Source organism: Periophthalmus magnuspinnatus, chromosome 5 (genome assembly GCF_009829125.3).
Source record: "Periophthalmus magnuspinnatus isolate fPerMag1 chromosome 5, fPerMag1.2.pri, whole genome shotgun sequence".
NCBI lineage: Eukaryota > Metazoa > Chordata > Actinopteri > Gobiiformes > Gobiidae > Periophthalmus > Periophthalmus magnuspinnatus.
Genome location: NC_047130.1, coordinates 7,929,525 through 7,951,786, shown reverse-complemented (window position 1 = coordinate 7,951,786; position 22,262 = coordinate 7,929,525). Strand labels below are relative to the sequence as shown.

Here is a 22,262-nt window from a genome sequence, read left to right as displayed (position 1 = left end):
TGGTTCATTTATTGAAGGTTGTGGAATTCCGGTAATTGCAGTTTCACAGTCGGACTTATGATTAGTAATTTGCATATATTGTTGTCTTTTATTTAAGTAACTTTCCAGCAATTTATACATCTGTCCTCTAACACCATAATTTTTTTGTTTTTACCAACAGTTCCCATGTTGAATGCTTTCTGTAGGTCCATAAAAGCACTAACCATATACAGTACTGTTTTTCATCAATCACAGCGAGGATTTCATCAGATGAGTAAGTGCAGTAGATGCAGTGTTGGAAATAACGGAGTTAAACTATAACGGCGTTACTAACTGCATTATTTTTTCACTAACGGAGTAATCTAACTAATTACTTTTCCCACCGTCCCAACGCCGTTACCGTTACTGACAATAAAATGCGGCGTGTTACTTTTAATTCAGTTCACTCTGCTCTTCATCAGAGTCTCTCAGCCAAAGAGCTGCAAAGGTGTTGTGTTTCTTTGGTGAAAGAGGAGGCTGGGGTGAGATAAAAGGTTTGTTTGAGATGAGGGGGGCGCAGATACGACGCTGTCGATCGGTGCGCGGTGCATGCCGTTTAGTTTGTGTCCAAGATGCCACCGACTTGCTCTGACGTAACCTGTGCGCCGGTAACGGGAAGTTTTTTAGCGAGGCGAGCGCAGCAGCTCTCCACCGACTGCGGCCGCACGCATGGACGCGTAATGCATGATGGGAAATGATGTCCTGTCCACAAGTGCATTGACAGCTGATTGGGTCCGAGTTGTGTTTTGATCAGAAACGTGACTGTGTTCTCTCCAAAGAGGAACAGGCTCAGATCAGAGGCTTGAAAGATTCTGCTTCTAAGATACAACCACTGGTTCAATCAATAGGATGGATAGATAAATAAAGGAATAGATTGGGATTGTGTGGATCTTTTAATGAATGTTAAAGAGTTGGATAAAGCTCAGTTTATGTTGAAATAAGAGTGACAAATATTTGAATATTGGACAGAGAATTACAGTGTGTGGCCAGAGAAGCTTAAAGGTTTTGTCTTATTTTACATGGTTTACATTTGAATGCCTTAGTTTTGCAATACATTGCAATTTTTTTTCCAGTATTATACTGAAAACACTTTATTGTTATTGTTTATTTTAATGAAGAAAATACTTGAAGTTCAGTTCTCTGAAACTGTGTGACATGTTGATTTATTTGCACTTCAAATTATATTTTTTTATATATTTTGTTTTATTTTTGATACATTCTATAATTTACTTGTAAACAAATGCAATATAATTGCAATCTGTTAAAGTGAAATAAATGTTAAAGGTTCACATCTGTTGTGTTTTTATTGTTTTAACATAATAAGTAACGTGGAGTAAAGTAACACAGAGTAGATACTTTTCCTAGTAACTAGTTACTTCTCCCAAAAAGTAACTGAGTTACTAACTCAGTTACTTTTTGGGAGAAGTAACTTGTAACTATAAGTAATTACATTTTTGAAGTAAGATGCCCAACACTAAGTAGATGTCAATCAGGTTGGATCTAAACAACAAATTATGATGAAGGATTGAGTCTTGAGATACATGTAAATAAATTTAAAATGAATTTAAGAGGATTAAGACAGTCTGTTGTCCTTTTTACTATAGTCATGTCAATTCCATCAGATTTGGCTGTTTTGTTTTTTCATTTTTGTACAATAGGTTGAATTTTATGTTCTGATTTTATCAAGAAATATTGATTGTAAAATTCTACTCCCACTATCTGCACCGTCACTTGAATCCATACGGTCATTTTTTATTATTTATTCATCGTGCATAAATTGGGTCATTTCTTGAATTGTGCGTTTGGCCTCATCATCTTATTTAAAATGCTCCATGTTCCTTTTATATTGTTTTTATTGTCTTCTAATTTGTTCTTGAAATAATCTTTTCTTGCTTATCTCATTATTGTTGTTAGCCTGTTCTTGTAAATGTTGTATTTAATGTCAGGGCTTTTAGTTCTATATTTCATATAGTCTCTATACAATTTATTTTTCTTTTGGCATGTGTTTTGAAGCCCCATCCATTTTTTTTTCCAAAACCATTCCTTTTGCTTAATTTAAAGGGCAGTTTTTCTTAGAAATGGTTACATAAATATTCACAAATTCTTCATAGGCTTAACATCTGCCACAGACACCTCCCAGTCTTGGTTCAACAGGTCATTTCTAAGTATACAGTACCTCCTTCTCCGGTTCTTATTCATATATATTTAGGTTTGTCATCATTACGATTGTTTTTAATTGGGACAATGAAAACAGGCAAGTGGTCACTGAGTTCACTGCGCGTCTGTTTGGAACAGCACTTAGTGTGGAGGCTCCTTCATAAGAACGTGCAAAATGAGGACTGGTGTATAGGAAAAGGAAAGAGGAAGCAGTTTGGAAAAGGGAAATCTGAGACAGGAATAATTCAGACAGCATGTCAAACTTTTTCTTATATCAACTGAATGTATTAGCAAAATTTTAAAACGTGTTGGCACACAATCTCCAGCAGGGGGGGCTGAGTGTCAGAGTGGGGGGCCTCTTAAGCACCACCCTTCTCATGTCTATGGCAATAACAAACTCATTTTATATTTTTTTATTTGCATTTATTTATTTACTAAGACAACACACAGTCACATGAAACTCATGTACAGACATTTCTTTGCCAAACTTTAAGTTCCAATATTTTTTTTATGAGTTTTCCATTGAGTCTTTACGAATCAAAGCATGGTACATTGATGCACTAACTTTTTTCAACAAGTAACTTTTTGGACAAGACACTCTAAGAATTGCAAGCTTTCTGATTGGCACTGGAGTATAAACCAGCCTTCTACTGTATTGTCTTTAAAAGAACCCAAACTGTTAGTGTACAAAAAAAGAAAAAATGAACATTTCTGTATTTATAGACCAGCCTTCTATGGCCAAAGACTTTGATGTCCAGTCTTTCAGAAAACTTTGCAAATGTTTTGAATATCTTTGTTGTTCTTAATGATGTATTCTGATAAATAGCGAGTCAGTGTACTGTATTCTGAATATCTAACATTGAGTTAATATATCAATATATTTTATCAAACTTCAACTTTCATTCATTCAACTTTTGTAATGCATTTATTTAGAAATTATTAGAGAGGGGAAAATCCCACACAGGAGGACTACATTTTATAGTTTTTTGCCATTACAAAAGCCAAAGCCTTGCAAAATGTTATTTAATATATTGCTGTATCAACTTTTTCTGACACAGGAATGAAACATTTAAATAAAAGCAGTAAACCAATATTATGCCAGAACTCGCCTAACTAAAGTGTGTTGGCTGTACTAGCCCAAATGTATTCAGACTGAGAATGCCTGATCTTGCCACAGATCTCCTCCACAGCTATTATTGCTTTATCTTCTACAGGCTGACACTTTATGAGTGGTAGTACAAGAGAGATGCTTCTTCAGATGTTTTCTAAACATATTATCTCGCAGCCCATACACAATAGGACTCAGAAACCTGGGGAGGATTTGCAATAATATATACCACACAAAGATGAAGTAGCTATATATACTTGGGAACAAAATGAAAATATGTTTTTGCACAGCGGTAAACACATAAGTTGACATGCATAGAAGAAGCTGAAAACTATGCAACAAAATGGTATTTCTGGCCTTTTTGGCATCACTATTTGTTGTTTTTACTGATCTGGCAGCTAAAAATATCTGGACATAAGTGTAAGTCAGAACAAGCCAAACACCAACAAGATACATTGAATTTGTGACTTCTTTCTTTTTTATCATGATGGGATTTCGAAGCAAATGTGTCAGCTCACAGAAAACTGTGGATAAGGATAGAACAGGCTCAGTTGCCACAAGAAAAAATATGTCTGGTAAAAATGACAATATGCTCAAAGCCCACATACATCCAATCACTATGTAAATCTTTTTAATATTGCACAACTGGGGGTGCTGAAGGGGGAAGCATACTGCGATATAGCACTCCACCGCCATCACTGCTAAGTTCAGAGGAGTGTTTAGACTTGTGAAGACTACAAATGAAAGAATAAAGCAACATAAATATGTGTTGATGGTGAAGAAAACATAAGTGCACACAAATAGAGTGATGGCAGTGGTGAGCTGGATCATGTCATTCACCACCAGATGAATGAAGAGGATGTAGCGAGGGTTGTGATAAAAGACCTAAGACAACACAATCAAAAGTTAATTAAAATATGTAAGAAGTAGATTAAATAAGAGTTTGTTTGTGGGAGGTGACAATAGTTTTAACATTTCTGACCTGGTGTTTTCTGAAGGTGTGAATGAGAGTCCCATTTAAGTAATTAATAGACATCCCAAGCAGAACAACTGTTGCATTTTTGGCTATAATCACACCGAATGAGTCTGTATAGCGGACAACAGTTGACCCATTTTGACCAAACGATGAATTCATGGAAGCACTATTGCAAAAAAGAAAGTTTGCATTATTCAAAGACAGAACCAAAACTGAGTAAGAGTTGTATTCAGTGTCTACAGACCTACCTCTGATATGGCTCACCCTCCCCAAATGAAGATCAGAGGTTAATAGAGTTTTATATCAAGCTCTCACAGGGAGGTTGTTAAGGATGACGTAAATGAGTTATTTTAATTATTAGTGAAGTAAAATTGCAGATTTTTTGTGTGCAATTTTGCATGTTTTTTTAACAGCATGTGAACGCACATTGTGTTCTGTGTCCTGATTGGCTGAGACCATTGTCAATCAATCCTCTCCGTTCAGTGACTCCTGTACAGTACAGAATGCATTCAGCTTTGCAAATTTATACAAATGTTTGATCGCTAGCAGTGTGACTCTGAAGTGCTGTAAGTTTGCACTCGGAAAAAGACACTTGCACCAAGGCCTTCAGTGGAAAAAGACACTACAGCAGAGCATCGCCAGGACGAAGAGGCACAGTCAGAGGAGCTGTGAAATACATCTGAGTAACCATAAATAACGTTATATGTGTCCATCCTCGTAGGTTGATCATTAAAATTTAATTTGTTACAGTATTTCTAAAAGCTATATTTTTTTATTTACAGTACAGGAAAACATTTATATTTTTATTTCTCAAACAAATGTTTGTGTCACAATCCGCATTGTTCCTGTTCCCTGTTTTCTCTCCTGCCCTGTTCCTTCCCTCCCCCCACCTGCTGGAGCCGGAGCTGGGCTGAGCCCCTGGCTCCTCCTGTGCGCACCTGCAGCCCATCAGCCCAATTACCACCACCTGCCATGGATAAGAGGAGCCAGGACCAGACACATGGTGCCAGATCACCCGTGTGTTCATGTGAATACTCTAGCTTGTCTTGCTTTTTGCAGTTTTGCCTTTTGTATCCTGCTCATTGGTCTTCTGTATGCTACCCTTCAGATCTGGTTCTCTGGATCCTCCTGGCTCCCGTGCTCCCAGCTCTGCTCCTACCCTGCCTCTCCATCCCGGTACAGTCTTGTCTCGTCTTGTTCTTCGCACTCTATGTCTCTGGACCCCACTCCCCTCTCTGCTCCTGGTTCTGTCCCTGGTTGTCGTGTATCCGTCCCTGCACTCCACGTTCCTGGACCCCGGCTCGTTTTCGGTTTCCTACTCCGGTGCTGTCCGCACTGCCGGCTCCGCTGTGCCGTTCGCTTCGCTCCAGGATTCTGACCTGCACCCCGTCTCCTGTTCCCCGCCAGATCTACTTTCCTAATTGAACTGTGATTCACAAACTGTAAATAAACACTGTAACCATTTCCCGAGTCCTGCATTGTTTGGTCCGATTAGCCTGCCTTTACGACAGTTTGGGCCTGAAAGCAGGTCTTGATCTTTGGTTTCATTCTATAATACTGTACTTATTTTTTTTTTTTACTATGAAGATTTGAAGTTTGAGAGTGTTTAAACAAGAGAGAAATGTGAGAAAACTTTAATGCCTGTCTGAGAAAAGTGTATACGCTGTGTGGTGAGCGGTTTTACAGCCTATAAATATATGCAATAATTGTAAAAAATAAAGCTGACTACTTTGCAGACTTCACCTATTGTGGGTTATGTTTACAACGTAAGCCCAGCAATAGTTTAGTTTTAGTTTGTTTATTATTGTGTCTTGCATACAAAGAATGCCGAGCCCTTAAATGGGCTTATAAGACACCATTAACAAAAATACAATAGTCCAGACGTGTGATACAACAAACAAAAAGAAAACAAAACAACAATAAACTCATTTAAACAAACTCATTTCCCGCTTCTTCCAGGCTTTACATAAAAATAAAACCAACTTATAAACATTAGAATTAAACAACCATTTCATTTTGCTGTCATCATCACACCAGAACATTTCAGGACATTGAGTGAACATTTCATCAAATAAAGGATTTCTAAATTCATTGTAAAATGGACAATGCAACAGAAAATGAGCTTCACTTTCTACTTCGCCCAACTCGCATACACCACAAAGTCTTTCTTCTTCAGGGGTTTGAGAGAATCTCCCAGTTTCTAAAGCCAGGGGAAGGATCCCTGTATGTAACTGTGCCATCAATGATCTTTGCTTCCTTCTCAAATTTGCTCTGACATAGAACTCAGCCTTAAACTTATCTTTTAATTGAATGTATGTTCGCAACTTGGGTTTAGCCAAGATCCCATTCAGCCACTGCTCTTCATAATTAGACATCAGTTTTGTTCTTATTTTGCTTATGCTACATGACAAATTATTATGAAATACATACTGAAGTTGTGCTTCAACAAAAACAGCCCGTAGCTCTGCTGCCCAGGGTGACTTGGGCTTACTCCATACAAAGACCTTTTTTAAAACTCTATCATCAGGTTGATTAATAATTCGATTCCATAATCTGACCATATCACACTTTCTTTGGATTAAACCCGGTACCCAACCCATATCACCCTGTGCAGCCAAAACTGGGACAAACTTGTGCACTCCCAAAAAACAACAGATGGCTCGGTTTTCCACAGCATCCAAGGCAGAACTTTGTCTAGCCCCCCACACACCAGCAGCATAATTTAAAACAGGAGATACACAGGCCTCATACAGCTTTGAATATGTTTCATAACCAAGATCTTTACACATTTTCACTTTGTTAATCACAGAACCAAGACCTCGACTGGCTGAAGCAGCAAGGATTTTTACCCCACTGTCAAAACTCATAAATTCATCAAAGGGAACCCCAGATATTTGTACTGAGGGACATACTCAAGATTCACAATTCCAAATGAAGGACCTTTTTACTTTGAGGAGCTGCCTTCCTCCTAAAATGCATTATTAGGGTTTTAGCTTGATTTATAGCAAGTCTCCTCCAACAGCACTGTTGTAATATGTTTAACATCAGCTGTAGGTCCTCTTCTGTTTCCGCCAGGAGTGCAACATCATCAGCATAGAGCAGAATGCCCACAACAACACTGTCCATGTGTATACCAATGTTCAGCTGTTTGATTTCAAGAGCCAAATAATTTATAAAGAGCGAGAACAGGCTTGGGGACAAAACATCCCCTTGTTTTACACCAGTAGGTATAGGAAAGCACACAGTCCTTAAATCATTCACTTGAACACATCCAATACAGTCTGCATACAGGGATTTTAATGCTCTATAAAATCTCCCATCAACCCCAGCCTGAAGAAGTTTCAAACACAACAAATCCCTATTGACCCAATCGAATGCTTTCTTAAAGTCCACGAAACAAACAAAAGTGGACTTATTTTCAGCCAGTCGAGTTCTCACTATAGTTGAAACAGTGTAAATATGATCAATACAAGCTCTGTGTTTTCTAAATCCATTTTGTTCATCCACCAACAATTCTGTGTTTTCAAGAAACCGTGTCAATCTGGCATTTAGGATACTGGAATAAATTTTATAAACTGTACTTAAAAGACTGATTCCTCTATAATTAAGAGGCACTCTGGGATCATTTTTTACCAACTTAGGAATGGGTATGATTATAGATTTGTGCCATGTTGAGGGGACAATACCATATTCCAAACAAAACTGAAATAAACAAAAAAGAACGTTCAAAAGATGGGGGCATTTTAACACTTCATTTGAAATTTCTTCTACTCCCATAGCTTTCCTTAGTTTTGCCTTATTCAGAGCGTTGCTTACTTCCTCCAAGGTAATATTAGAATTTAGGAATGCATTTGACTGATAACGTTCTTGCCTCATAATTAACTCTAAATCCTCTTTTAGTTTAACTGAGATTTCTCCAAAAATGGAGTCAAAATCCGAGGAAGACGGTCCCCCAGCATAAAGATTTGAAAAATCATCTTTCCATTTTTTAATCACTTTCTCTTTGCTTAGCTCCACCTCACCATTATGTACAATAACTTCCATTGGAATTTTCTTAACTTTTTGAGGCCCTAATTGATTTACCATTTTCCAAAATTGTTATGGGTTACTTGCCTGCAAATTATCTATTTTTAGTGCTTGACCTTTTGAAAATCTTCTTTTATAAATTCTGAAATGCTTATAATTGTCCCTCAAATCGTGTTTATTTTTTGACTCTTTACAACTAAGAAAAACTTTCTCTGCAGATTTATGTGCATCCCATAACCTCTGAAGATCGGCATTCCAGAATAACCTAGCGTTACTATTAGAATGACAGGAATATTTTTTATTCTGGGAATGCTTTTGGTGGAAATTAATTTCTTTCATTAAAAATTCACAGAACTCACTGTACCATTTATTTACATAACCTTGCACATTTTTGTACCTTTCTAATTTGTCCATTAACTCAGATAATGTCTTTTGACAATTAGCAGATGCAATAAAGGTGTCAGGGAGCAGCCCTAGTCTCCTTTTGGGCAATTTGATAGGGCTATTTTTCTATTTTTTGTAAATAAACATTGTTAAAACTTCACCGAGTTCTGTCTCTTTGGTCCCTCGTGCCTATTGTTATGACACATATTAACATATTCTATTTGTAAGCCTATCCAAAAAGTTGGAAGAACTTGCCAAAAGCCAATGCAGGATTGTGCAGTAGTGAAAAAATGGTTGCCTGTGTAGTTTAATTTACATAGAGCAGCTCACCTGTAATAGTAGCCCGGTGGTCCGGAGTGGGATGTATTCAGGAAATTGCCCAAAAGACAAGCTCTGATAGTGTAATGACATTTATTACAAAAACAGAGTATATGCCAATCACAGACAGAGTCTGGGTATTCTCTGAGCCAATGTGAGAAAGACCATGTTATGGCTTTCTTTAGCATAAATCTTTATTTGTATTATTATGGATCATTTTGACCTAACCTTCGTAATACCATCTGTTATGTATGTTATGTTATGTCTTTTCCGTGTGTCTAGCGGCCTCCAGCCGCTTTGATTAGACTAAACTGGCAAGATTGTTTTGGTGGTATAAATACTCTGTATTGTTTACATTTGTCAGCTGAGGGCGAGACCACACTGCTAGGGGCACAGCTCTTTGAGAATTGTGCACAGTTGATTCAATAAACCAGACCTTTGATTCAAGACAACTTCTCTGTTGATTTTTATATCTTTAAGGCTTTTGACTATTAGAAATTCCACAAAAACCATGAACAAAGAAACTCACCCATATTTATACTCTACAGATCTATAAAACTATAGGGGCCTTAAACCTTAACAAAGAGGAGAAGAAATTCCTGGACCAGATAACAATTGGCAAGCCAGATACCACACCTGCAATCAAAACTCACATGTATTGGTCGACTAGTACTTCCACAACACGACCAGAAAAAGTTACAAAGTGGAAGTCACTGGTGAATTACATTGAAAATGTGTACACACAAAGACCTGTTATATTTTATTGTTGTATCTGGTGTTTTTTTTAATTGCAACTGAAAATATAATGTCTTCATAGGCTCTATCTAGCAACCACACACTTGAATGAGAACACAACACATGAACAGGCAACTGCTAAGGAGAAATTGGCCAACAGAGTGGCTTTTCCAAAGTCACTGAGGAGAGAACCTAGTCCAATAATAATAATAATAATAATAATAATAATAATAATAATAATAATAATAATAATAATAATAATAATAATAATAATAATAATAATAATAATAAATCAAAACACACTGACAATTGAATTTTACAATGTAAACATTATTTTAACCGAATATGTCAACAATCTGATGAAGTTGGTCTTCAGTAACCTTTTGGAAGACCTTGTTCCATTCCAGGAGGGTGTCTGTACCAGAGGACTTTAGTGCACAATTTGAAGGACATTGAAGGACAACCTTGTCACCGCACTTGTCACATTTAAATCCAGGGGTGGCACAGAGTCAGAAGCCAATGTAGTTACCATCAGGGTCAGGAAATTCCTGGCAAATCAGGACAGGACAGCACACGATGAGATGAGATCCTAGCAACCCCCAGGGGAGGGGTGAGGACTGCAAGACACTAAATAGATGCTGGAGTTGTGGTACCGGTTTGCAGTCACCATACCCCTAGAACATTGTAACACCATATAAACACTATACAAGTGTCTGCTTTATAGGGTTATGGTTGTGATTAGGGCCTGGATGTGAGATTATGGTTGATGTTTGAGACAGGAGGTTATGGATTTTAAAAAGTCTGGCCACCAGTGTTATAAAATGTAATATAAATAATGAACCATTATAAGACAAAGTTTACTTCAACACAAGAAAAGCAAGCAAATAACAGACACATCCAACATTGATTATATGCATGCGCATTATGGCTTGGACCGAATAGCACAAAGAAGATGCTTTTTCAAACTTTGTCTGAACATTTGGTCTCTTAGGCCGTATACAATGGGGCTTACAAGCCTGGGCAAGATTTGAATAAAGATGTAACTTGCAAATATGACATGTATGGAATTTCTGGGGAAAAGGGAAACAAGTAAACTCACTACGAAGTGGAAAACATAGGTCAGAATACAAAGGAGCAATTGAAAAGCATGAAGCAAGATAGTGTTTTTTGCCTTCTTTGGATCTCCATTCAAGGCATTTGCAGCTTTAGCTGCGATAAATATTTGGAGGTAAGTGTAAAGGAGTGCAATCCAGATTACAACAAGATAGAGTGTGTACAACACTTCACGTTTTTTACTACTGGCTGGATGTCGGAAAAAATTCTCTCTCTCACAAAACAATTTTGTCAAAAAGTACTCTACTGGCTCTGTGGCAATGAGTAAAAAAAGGTCAGGCAAAATGCCAATTGAACTCATTACCCAAATGCATGCAATCAATATGTACGTTGTCTTAACAGTGCAAAATTCAGCATGTCGTAATGGATAGCATATGGCAATGTAGCACTCCACTGCCATGACTGCTAAGTTGATTGGGGAGTTCAAAGTGGTATATAAGGCAAAACAAAGGAATATACAGCAAATAGACGCATTGATTTTGTAGAAAACATAACTACTGATATATAAAATGATGGCTGAAGTGAGCTGGATCATATCATTGACCACAAGATGGATGAAGAGAATGTAGCGAGGTGTGGTATAGAACATCTGAAAAAGAGAAATGATGTATGTTAAAAGGATGAAAAAAAAAGAATTATTTTCCAAGTTGTATAGTTTCTTTTACTTAAGTCACTGCAAGTCAGGATCACGGTATTAGCATTTTCAAAAGTACTGAAGACTAGATACTAATCGATATTAAACTGTTATTAGAAACTCATTTGAGAAGGTCATAGATCACAAAAAGCCACAGAAAAGAAATTCACCTTTTCAGAATCGCTTTAGAATGAGCTTGAGCTCTATCAAGTATAAGACAGATAGACTAGTATGCACCCATGGACCACTATGGAACAGACCTGGATGACTGAGGGATTACACAGATATAACACTGCATGGTAATATAAAAGAAAGTACTATTATTTAGTGTTGAAAGTGACATTCTGTTGCCTAAGTGTTTTTTATTCTCATTATGATACTGGAATTTAGTACTACGATTATCCAGTCAATTCTTTAGTTTGAAATTTTAATATTGTGATGACACCAGGAGGTATACTATACTTTATCTGTTTGCATTGAATGTACAGTATATAATTCAAAGTATCTGTATTAAGTGAAATTGTTAAGTAAGCATCAGTGCAAAGTATTGTCTGGAAAGGGTGACAGATAAGATAAGATTACTCTTCTTTCTGCTCCTTTTTGTTCATTTTTATATGTTTAACTGTATGACACTGTTGCTGTTTTATTTTTTATATTTTATGAATGGCATAAAATAAATTCATAAAAGACATAATTAAATAAAACAAATACTCATAGTAGAAGTTAATTTCAAAAAACGGATAATAATTGATTCTAAAACTAGTATCAAAACTACTGTAGATACTCATTTGAGCAGGTATTGATACTGAAAAGTCACATTCACAGGACAGAAATGAACCTAGAATGATCTTGAGCAGTACCAGAACAACTATAAGAACGCACTGACTAATATAGGCCCATGGACCACTATGGAACATATCTAGATGACTGAGGGATCACATCGCACACATGGTAATATAAAAGAAAGTACTATGATTTAACCTTTCACATTCTGCTGTCTAAATATTAGTATTAGTATCGTATGGTGACAACAATAATCACTCTTGCATACATAATCTTTTATGGACAGGACATGATGACCTGGTTCTTCCTGAAGGTGTGAATGAGCATCCCGTTGATGTAGTTTATGGTCAAGCCCAAAGTAACGACGATCACATTCTTGGTCACAGCTGAAGTGTACGAGTCCCGGTTGGACTCCAAAGAACCATTCTGGCCCGGACTAGAAAAATTCATCATGGATCTCTGAAAGGTTGAAACATGGAAATAATTATTAATAAACTTTGCAACAAATGTTATTAGATATTTAAGAACCCAAGCTCAGTTAACCAAGAAAGTGTGCCTGCTGTGGTTCTGAGGAGGGAAGTCACTACCACATATTTTGGGCTTGCTCCAAATTAAAAATGTATTGGAGAGAGATCCATACAAGATGAAACTTTGAACATTCAACTTTGAAACTCTGTCTTTAGGTAAGATTGCTGTCTCGGAACAGAGAAGTGACACAAAAAAAAAAAGTTAAATCCCACTCCACCTTCAGTGGATGGCTGGACTGATATAGTATCTGAAATATTTAAGGGATGGAAAAGCTAACTTACACAATAAACATTTAAAAGAACAGATTTTTTGTGATTAAGGAATATAGTATAGATTTGAAAAGCACTTTTAAGGGATTTGAGTTATAATGCTTGTTTCTTGCCTGTGCAGAAATGAAAAAGCCCATGTGCAAAAAAGGGAAAGATGTTATATTTGAACTGGAAGGAATGTGTCTGTATCCAAGGTGTCTTTCCAAATAATATGAAATTTAAAAAACAACATGTTTAAAACCACTTGGTAACACACATAAAAAGTCAAACAAAGACAAAAAGACAAGGCTTTGTTAATGCACCACATGAAGCTCTTTTTCACTAAAGTTAACTTACATAATATAAATGAAGTGTAGATGCCAATACTCACCACATGCTGTCTCGTGCACTAGAGTCTCAGCCATATCTTCTGGACTTTTATAGAGAAGAAGGGTGAAAGTCACCAGGGGCTGATGTCAGGGGGGATGTATCAAAGCAGTGAGTTACTAGAAATGTCTTAAGGACAGATGAAGTATGCCTTTTGTGTGTTAATGGTTAATAATAACTCACGTTTAATGTTTGTAGTTAGTGTAAAACTACTCTGAAGGTTGCAGTGAGAGTGGGAGTGAAATTTCAAAAATCAACAAAATATCCCCTATGTATGCATGTTTGTATGTAATAAGTAGATAAGATGTTTGTTTGTTTGTTGTTGCATTCCCAAGAACAAGTTACTTCTTATGAAGTATTAAAGTGGCATGGAGTAGTTTATCTGCTCTAGCAATTAAAATGTGTGTTTGTTTATTATTATCATTATTATTTTTGTTTGTTTAATGGTACATGGTAAGAAATGGTAGTGATGATCAAAATTGTGCTGGGAGGGCAACAACTGAACACATTTCTACCCCATTCCCCCCATAGACGAGCTATTGGTCAATCAGTTACATCACAACACTCAACTAAGGTAAGGGATATTAGCAGGTGCCTCTGGATTGCAGCAGTTGACCCTACACTGCCTTCCGTACTCCAGCAGTTTACAGTTGTGGCCGACAACTTTCCAGCAGCTGAATGTGTATGGTGTAGCACAATATATTTGGAGGATGTTATGATATACGTGCAGCCTTGCTGGGTGGTACAGACGTTTTGTGTTTTGCTCTTTTGTGTGAACCTTTGCTCTTTGCTGTGCTCCGGAGCCTTGATTTCACCTTATGCTTCTTGGTCCCACTTGACCCTTTGTAATCAGGCTGTGTGTCAGAACAGTAAGGGAATTCAACCTCAAAACTGATCACAGGGCTTTTACGATCAACAACATGAAAGACTAGAATGGCCTGGCTGACAGGATGGTACCACTTCCAGTGGCCTTTTAAGTTCACAGGTCACATAAGGCACAATGTGGGTGACCTTAGAGAGAAGGAGGATGGTGTGAGGGAGTAGCCCCGTCAGCAGCATGGGTAGACATGCAGCTGCACACATACACACATCATAAGAATATTTAATTAATATTGTAATATTTGTGATTTAAGTGGAACATGTATCTATTTCTAGTAGTAGAAAAATTGCTATTTGTATGGCCCTCCATACAAATATTTTGCTTATTCTGTAGGGGGCGCTGTCGTAACAGTTTCGTTTATTTCACAATGAGTAGGTTTAGGCAAGAACTTTTTACAACCAATGCCTATGGCAACCCATGCCTATGGCTTGGATACTGGAGTCTGGGCAGGGGGCAAAGGAGAGGCTCATCATGCACTCATCGTTGTGAAAGCATCAGGCCCTACACCCTGTAGGGGCTGGAGCCTAAGTCACCAAAACTATTTTTGACTAAGCTAAATTTATTACTACAATTACATTGTCCAAGAAAATAATAACAAGTTGTGAAAAAAATATTGCTAGTAAGTCCTTGACTTGGATCAAATTAACATTAATTAATAACAATTAACAATAAATTAACATTATTGCCACTGGGGGGATTTTGTCTCACTGATACAGATCATAAACGTAAGAGACAACAATAGTCTGACACTTTTACAGCCTGGTACAGCTTTGGGTGTCCTAATCTCCATTCTGAACAACATACGGAAATAATATTTAAAACTGATTTTTATGACATTTTAACAATTTTGTGACATTTGTGAGTCAGCTCTCTCGAATGGTACCTTAATGTTAACTGGATTTGGATCTCATTTAAAAAAAAACAAAAACATTTTCTTTCTAATTTGTATGCATTTTTACACTTATTAACACAGAACTGACACAAGAATCAGCACAGATGCAGAGCAGGCGACACAAGTGAGAGATTTGTGCACAGAAACATATTTTTATATCATAGTAACATAACATAACGTTTTATCTAGATTATGCATAATTCCAAAGGGTAAACTCACTCCCACTCTCAGTCTGAACCATTTTGAAAACATTTAAGCCTTGGTCATTTTTCTCTGTGGTTAGTTTACTGAGCTATAATGAGTTCTCACATAAATAATGAGTTCTCACACTGGCTGCTGTCATATAAATAAAGAGCCAGTCTTTTGAACGACTCTTTGAAATGAACAAATCCAAAAGATTCGGGTCCCAAAAAAGAGCCAAAAGTCCCATCACTACATCAAACCATACACCTCATAGATTTTTAACTGGACTTCCACGTGTATACACTTGCAGATTGGCCTTCATGTGTTTTCTGAAAGTTGTGTCTTTTATGCCATACACAATGGGGCTTAGTGATCTCGGCATAACCTGGACAGTAACATAAACAATAAACTGTATATCTGGACCGCTCTTAGGGAACAGTTGGATTAGCCTTTCTCTTAATGTTGGCGTTGCGTAGACTGTCATGCACATTAGCACCTGAAAACCATGTAAAATAATTGTGTTCCGAGCTTTCTTTATGTCCTTGCTTGCCGTCTTTGCGCTGATGAGAATTTTGAAGTACGTATACACAATTACAAACCAAACAACAAACAAGAGAACTATGTAGGAGAAATTACGTTTTTGTGCTATGACTGGACTCGGGAAAACAGAAGTACGAAGGCAAACCACTTTAGTGTAGAAAAAGTTAATTGGGGAAGATGCCAGTGTAATGAATAGATCAGAAATGCCAGAAATCACAGTTATAAGCCAAATCAAGGCAAGCAGAACATGGGTTCGTTTGACAGTGCAGATTTTGGTGTGATGGAGGGGGTAGCAGATAGCGATGTAGCATTCTAGAGCCATGCAGGCCAGGTTGAGGGGGGTGTTTTCAGTTGTAAAGATGATGAAGAGGATGAAGACCATGCACATGGGGACAGGCAGGATGTAGAAGACATAGGTGATGGTCAAAACGAGCACGGTCAGAATCAGATGTAGCATGTCGTTGATGACCATGTGGATGAAAAGGATGTAACGTGGTTTGGTGAAGAAAATCTGCAAAAGAATGAATAGAATTGTAATGAGTTAAAAACATGATTTGTATTCGTTTATCCCTTTATCCCTTCCTTTTGTCCATCTGCAGAGGAGGATAGAGCGGGTGAGAGCAGGTGCACGAGGCTCCATCAGCGGAGTTTATGCAAACGTACCATGTGGGTTTAAGTTTCATTTCTATAAATGTGAACAATGTGTCAGATCTTCCCATATGTCATTATGTAGTCTACAAGTAAAGCACGTGAAGCTGTCATGGCCCTAAAAGCTTTTATTTTCATTCTTATATAAAGTTGGGTTTATCCATGTGTTTGTATTATATATTATCTGAGGCAGTGAAACGTTTAATGCATTACCAGCTCTTCGTGTAGAGATCAGTTATGTTTGGAAACCTTCAGGGAAAATGCTCACTGTATTGTGGGATGCCTCATAGCTCCTTACCATTGCTTACAAAGCTTCTGAGGTTACTATGCTAAAGGAGATATGAAATGAAACATACAGACTCCTTTTCCTAACTTCTTCCTAACTCTGTTTGCAGGACTTTTCGAACAGTCCTTATCATGAAGGCCTTATGATGAAAGCATGATTTTATTTTGTTTCATTACTTTACTCTTAAACCTGGTGTTGAATACTGTGTGTTACAACATTGAGGTATACTTGTTTCTCTATAAGAATGCGAAACATGCTTTTTGTAAGAATGGACACTGGAACCGGAATCTGCTACTTTGATAACATGATAAGGGTATTCATTTTTAGGTTGACAAGAGGTCTTGTAATACATCTTTATAGTGACTGCAAGCAACTGTTAGCTCCGTATTTTACCTCTCTGTGAACAGCTAACTATCTATCCATTTATGACCTTGTATGGACAGTATATAAATTTAGTTTAAGTCCTTATAGGACCAGCCTTCTATAGATAGTACCTTTCTTGGAGTATAAGTACCTTTCTTGGGGTATAAGTCCTTTGTACGGACACATCAACACACACTCAACTGGGGGAAAACACAAAGTCATACATACGCACTCACATACACACATATATGCATTTGCCTGCTGTCTGTAACTTCATTCATCTGATGAGATAAACTTCTTTCAACTCTCTACCTGGTCATTACAATCCAGTTTTGGCTTAAGGAGCTTTGTGGCCAATTTGACAAATTAGGAACGACCCAGAGAGTCACTTCAACTGTAAACTAACTGGATTTCAGCATTAAAACTGGCAACCCAAATGAAATACTTTTTGATTGGATAATCACCATATCAGCAATACAATCATTATCAGTAAAAGCTGTATTTGATTTGAGAATGTTTATCTGGAGAAACAGACAGGTCAAGTGAAATTTAAAATCAAAGTCTTACATACAGTTCCTTTAAGTCACACTGACTTCCTTGTCATGAGTTTGTGTAATATTACTTTGGACATACATAAAGGATGCAACTTATATTGCTTATTTCAAAATAATGCATTACTCATTACCATAATAATATTTGACCTAGATAAAGCTAAAGTGATTGCGCCTGGGGGCATATACATTTCTCAGGCTATAGCTGCAGACATTCTGTTACTAAATTAGATGATGATTACTTCTATAATCACTTAGTTGCACTCGACCAAATTAGTTGTCCAATATTTATTGATAGTTCAACAAAAAATATCTTGTGACTATCATGTGACTAACCAAGTTGGCATTCCCCAACAATATTTGCCTCTGTTTATAACAGTACTCTTATAATAAAACACAAAGGTGTTCACTTTGTATTGTGTTCATTTTAAATCTAAATTAACATTTTCAAACTGTTGCTGAGAAGACACATTTTCAAGTTAAAAGAACAGCTGGCAGAGTGTACCTCATTTTTTTGGAACGTGTGAATAAGGACGCTATTAATGAAGTTGATGGCGATGCAGATGAGAACTATGATGCAGTTCTTGGTCAGAGCTTTAGTGAAGGAGTCTGTGTACTCCCCTTCAAATGTCCCATTCATACCTAAATAAAAAAAACAAAACAAACAATATATAGTGCAAAGACTGAAAAAAGTCAAGAGCTGTTAAAAAAATAAAAAATAAATAAAATAAAATCAATGTTCCTTTTGTCTATACATTGTTTTATTATTTTACCTATTGTAATAAAATACACTAGTAATATAATAGCCAAAATATGCCTCAAGTAAGCATATTAAATAATGAAAATTAATGATTACATTAAGCAATATAATAATATTTGATATTAATAATTCACAAACTAACTCAATTTGAGAGCTGATTTGAAATTCATACTCACCTGAACACCTAAATTTGTGGTTACTCTAAATGATGAATGTTTGGTTATTGAAAAAAAAAAAAAAAAAAAAAAAAGAAGAAGTGAAAGTAATCATAGCATACTGTTGTTGCAATGACTTGAACAGAAGAGAAAGTGCCTCTGAAATATACTGTATATAAAGTGTAGCGTACAAAGGGCTGGGATTGTTGACTATCCAGAGAATTAGCATATAGCTTACGTAATATTTTGGATGAAATTTTTACTTTTTCATTTGGCAACTTGGTGTTGTGGAGGGATAACTGTTACCGATGGCTCCATTAACTTTTCGTTTTAGTAAGTAAAACAGTATAGGTAACAATATTTACACAAGATATTCACCATTTAAGTCCAAAATTAGAAGCCACCATGTACCTATCAGTCTACTCCATTTGTTTTTTGGGGTTTTGTTTATAAACTATCACCTGGTTTGTCCCAAGTGCGCAATATTGGCAATAAAATATATCTACTCATTTACCAAAAAAAATGAGAGGACAGCTCCAAAACACATCTTAAAGACCAAATGGCATGACATTTCATCTTCATGAACTTAAAATAATGACTGTCTTCAGACTTATGGCTTGTTTCTACAATATTTCTTCAATATTGGGATCCCATCTACTGGCAGTATGGGGGATTACTATTGCATAAACAAGTCACAACTAGGGTTAAAAGCATGCAGTTGCAGTGAACGTGATTTGACGGCAGAAAGGCTCAGATTCATGGACTTGAAGCACAGGACAGGAGAACTCTAGACTTTTAACTGTTACACCAGAAAACTGGGAAATTCAAAATTGCGTGTTTTTATTAGGCTTAGAAGGAGCAATCTTTCTAAACATGGATTATTAAACAGGTGAGAATAAACCCAAATATAAATCCAAGTAAAAACAAGGCCAGCTACGTCATCCGGAGACCCCCGCCAGTCGAAGGCCAGGGCCTCAGTGACCTGTGAGGCCAAGGTGACATGGAATGTCACCTTGTTAGGAGGAAAAGGAGCCTGTGCTTGTGCGGGAGGTTGAGCGTTACCAACTAGATATAGTGGGCCTCACCTCTACAAACAGCTTGGGCTCTGGAACCCTGCATTGCCTGTGAGGAGAGGCGGATAGCTGGTGTGGGCTTGCTTATTGCCCCACAGTCTCTCATTGTTGTGTTGCCCTACAGGCCAAACAGCAGTGCAAAGTACTCGGCCTTCTTGGAGTTCCTGGCAGGGGTACTAGACAGTGCGCCGACCAGGGACATTGTTCTACTGGGGGACTTTAACGCCCACGTGAACAATGATAGTGGCACCCGGAGAGGAGTGATCGGGAAGAACGAACTCCCTGATCTGAACCTGAGCGGTGTTCTGTTATTGGACTTCCGTGCTAGTCACAGTTTGTCCATAACGAACACCATTTTTGAGCACAAGGATGTCCATCAGTGCACGTGGCACCGGGACACCCTAGGTCAGAGGTCGATGATCAGCTTTGTTGCTGTGTCATCTGACCTTCAGCCACATGTCTTGAACACTTGGGTAGAGAAAGGGGCAGAGCTGGCAACCAATCTCCACCTGCTAATGAGTTGGATCTGCTGGCGGAGGAGGGGGCCGGATAGACCTGGCAAGTATACTGTGAGGGAGCCCTCAATCAGTGGGGTCTTCAGAAAGCACCTCCGGGAGAGCTTCTTCCTGATCCTGGGGGAGGCTGGGGATCTGGATTCCAAGTGGGCCATGTTCTCCATCTCGATAGTCAATGCAGCTGCTCGCCGCTGTGATCGGAAGATTTGCGGTGCTTGTCTCAGCAACAACCCCCAAACCCGGTGGTGGACACCAGAAGTCAGAGATGCCATCAGGCTGAAGGAGTCCTATCAAGCCTTGTTGGCTCGTGGGCCTCTGGAGTTACTGAGTACCGGCAACAAGTACCGGCGGGCTATGCATGCCGTGGCTTGTGCAGTAACAGAGGCAAAAACTCGGGGCAGGGAGGAGGAGGCCATGGAGGCTCAAAGAGGTTCTGGGAAACCATTTGAACCCTCAGGAGAGGGAAGCAGTGCTTCACCAACACTGTGCACAGTGCGATAAGTGAGCTGCTGACCTTGACAGTAGATGTTGTTGGACAGTGGAAGGAATCTCCTAAATCCCACCATCACGTCTTCTGAGGAGGACTGCTGGGGACCCGAAGTCAGACTCAAGAAGTAGGGACTCAAGAAAGGTGTGTTCCAACTACAGGGGATCACACTCCTTAGCCTTCTTGGTAAGGTCTATTCCAGGGTATTGGAGAGGAGAATCCGACCGGTAATCAAACCGCAGATTCAGGGAGAGCAGTGTGGTTTTCATCCCAGACACAGAATATAGGGCCAGCTCCATATTCTCCATCGGATGCTCGATGGGAGTTTACTCAACCAGTTCACAAGTGCGTTGTGGATCTGGAGAAGGTATTCGACTGTATCCTCATGGTGCCCTTTGGGAGTGGGGCTTCTGGGGTCCTTTGCTAAGGGCTGTCCAGTTTCTGTATGACCGAAACAGGAGCTGCGTTAGCATTGCCAGCAGTAAGTCAAACCTGTTCCCAGTGTATGTTGGACTCCACCAGGGCTGCCCTTTGTCACCAATTCTGTTCACTGTATTAATGTACAGAATTTTAAGGCGCAGCCAGCGACCAGACGGGGTCTGGTTTGGGGTCTGCTTTTTGCAGATGATTTTGTCCGGATGGCTTCATCAAGGACCCTCAGCAGGCACTGGGGCAGTTTGCAGCCAAGGGTGAAGTGGCTATGATGAGAATCGGCTCCTCCAAATCCAAGGCCATGGTTCTCGACCAGAAAAGGTGGCTTGTCCTCTCCAGGTGGGTGATCCTTGCCTCAAGTGGAGGAGTTCAAGTATCTCGGGGTTTTGTTCATGAGTGAGGGAAATATAAGATTGACAGGCTGATTGGTACAGCATCTGCAGTAATGCGGTTACTGTATCGCACTGTTGTGGTAAAGTAGGAGCTGAGTGTGTCCCAGGTCTGTCCCACCGGGAGAAGGCCCCGGGGGTAGACTTAACACGCTGGGGGGACTCGGCTGGCCTGTGAATGCCTTGGGGTCCCACCAGAGGAAGGAGGAGGAATTGTCTGGGGTGAGGGAAGTCTGGAAATCCCTGCTTAGACTGTGCACTCCTAAATAATCTTCCTCCCAATTTATACTTAATTTTCATTCTACAGCTCACAGGATTCTTTGGTTTTATGTTGATAATAAAATGCTATTTAAATCATCTAGTGGATCATCTAGTGGAAAGCCATTCTCATGTACTCCTTGAAGTTGTCTTGTAAACATTGATAGATCATTTGTGATGTTAAGACATGATCCAAGCCTTGGAGAAAATCTTAAACATAGCGTATATATATTTTATTTATTATAAATCACTGTGCAAATACAAAGTGCAGATTAGTAATAGTGTGTTCTATTTTTATTTATTTATTTAACCTTTATTTTACCAGGCAAAACATTAAGAACAAATTCTTATTTACAAAGATGGCCTGGGTGTAATAGTTTCAGTGAGCTACTAATTCAAGTATATTGATAAAGTGAAAAAAAAAGACCTCTGGAT

General features: G+C 38.3%; 3 protein-coding genes across 3 annotated transcripts; all 3 read right to left on the bottom strand.

Annotated features, from left to right (window-relative positions):
• Nucleotides 1–3,376: 3,376 nt before the first annotated feature.
• On the bottom strand, nt 3,377–4,418 carry LOC117370841 (odorant receptor 131-2-like). The gene is made up of 2 exons (XM_033966381.1): nt 4,266–4,418; nt 3,377–4,168 (listed from the first exon to the last, which is right to left on the bottom strand). Exons 1-2 carry the CDS (start codon nt 4,416–4,418, stop codon nt 3,377–3,379), a joined length of 945 nt encoding a protein of 314 aa, XP_033822272.1.
• Nucleotides 4,419–10,644: 6,226 nt separating this feature from the next.
• Nucleotides 10,645–12,702, bottom strand: LOC117370840 (odorant receptor 131-2-like). Its single transcript, XM_033966379.1, has 2 exons — nt 12,550–12,702; nt 10,645–11,424 (listed from the first exon to the last, which is right to left on the bottom strand). The coding sequence occupies exons 1-2, from the start codon at nt 12,700–12,702 to the stop codon at nt 10,645–10,647; spliced, it is 933 nt and encodes a 310-aa protein (XP_033822270.1).
• Nucleotides 12,703–15,638: 2,936 nt separating this feature from the next.
• LOC117370839 (odorant receptor 131-2-like) lies at nt 15,639–20,425 on the bottom strand. The gene is made up of 3 exons (XM_033966378.1): nt 20,302–20,425; nt 18,264–18,400; nt 15,639–16,421 (listed from the first exon to the last, which is right to left on the bottom strand). The coding sequence occupies exons 1-3, from the start codon at nt 20,423–20,425 to the stop codon at nt 15,639–15,641; spliced, it is 1,044 nt and encodes a 347-aa protein (XP_033822269.1).
• Nucleotides 20,426–22,262: the final 1,837 nt, after the last annotated feature.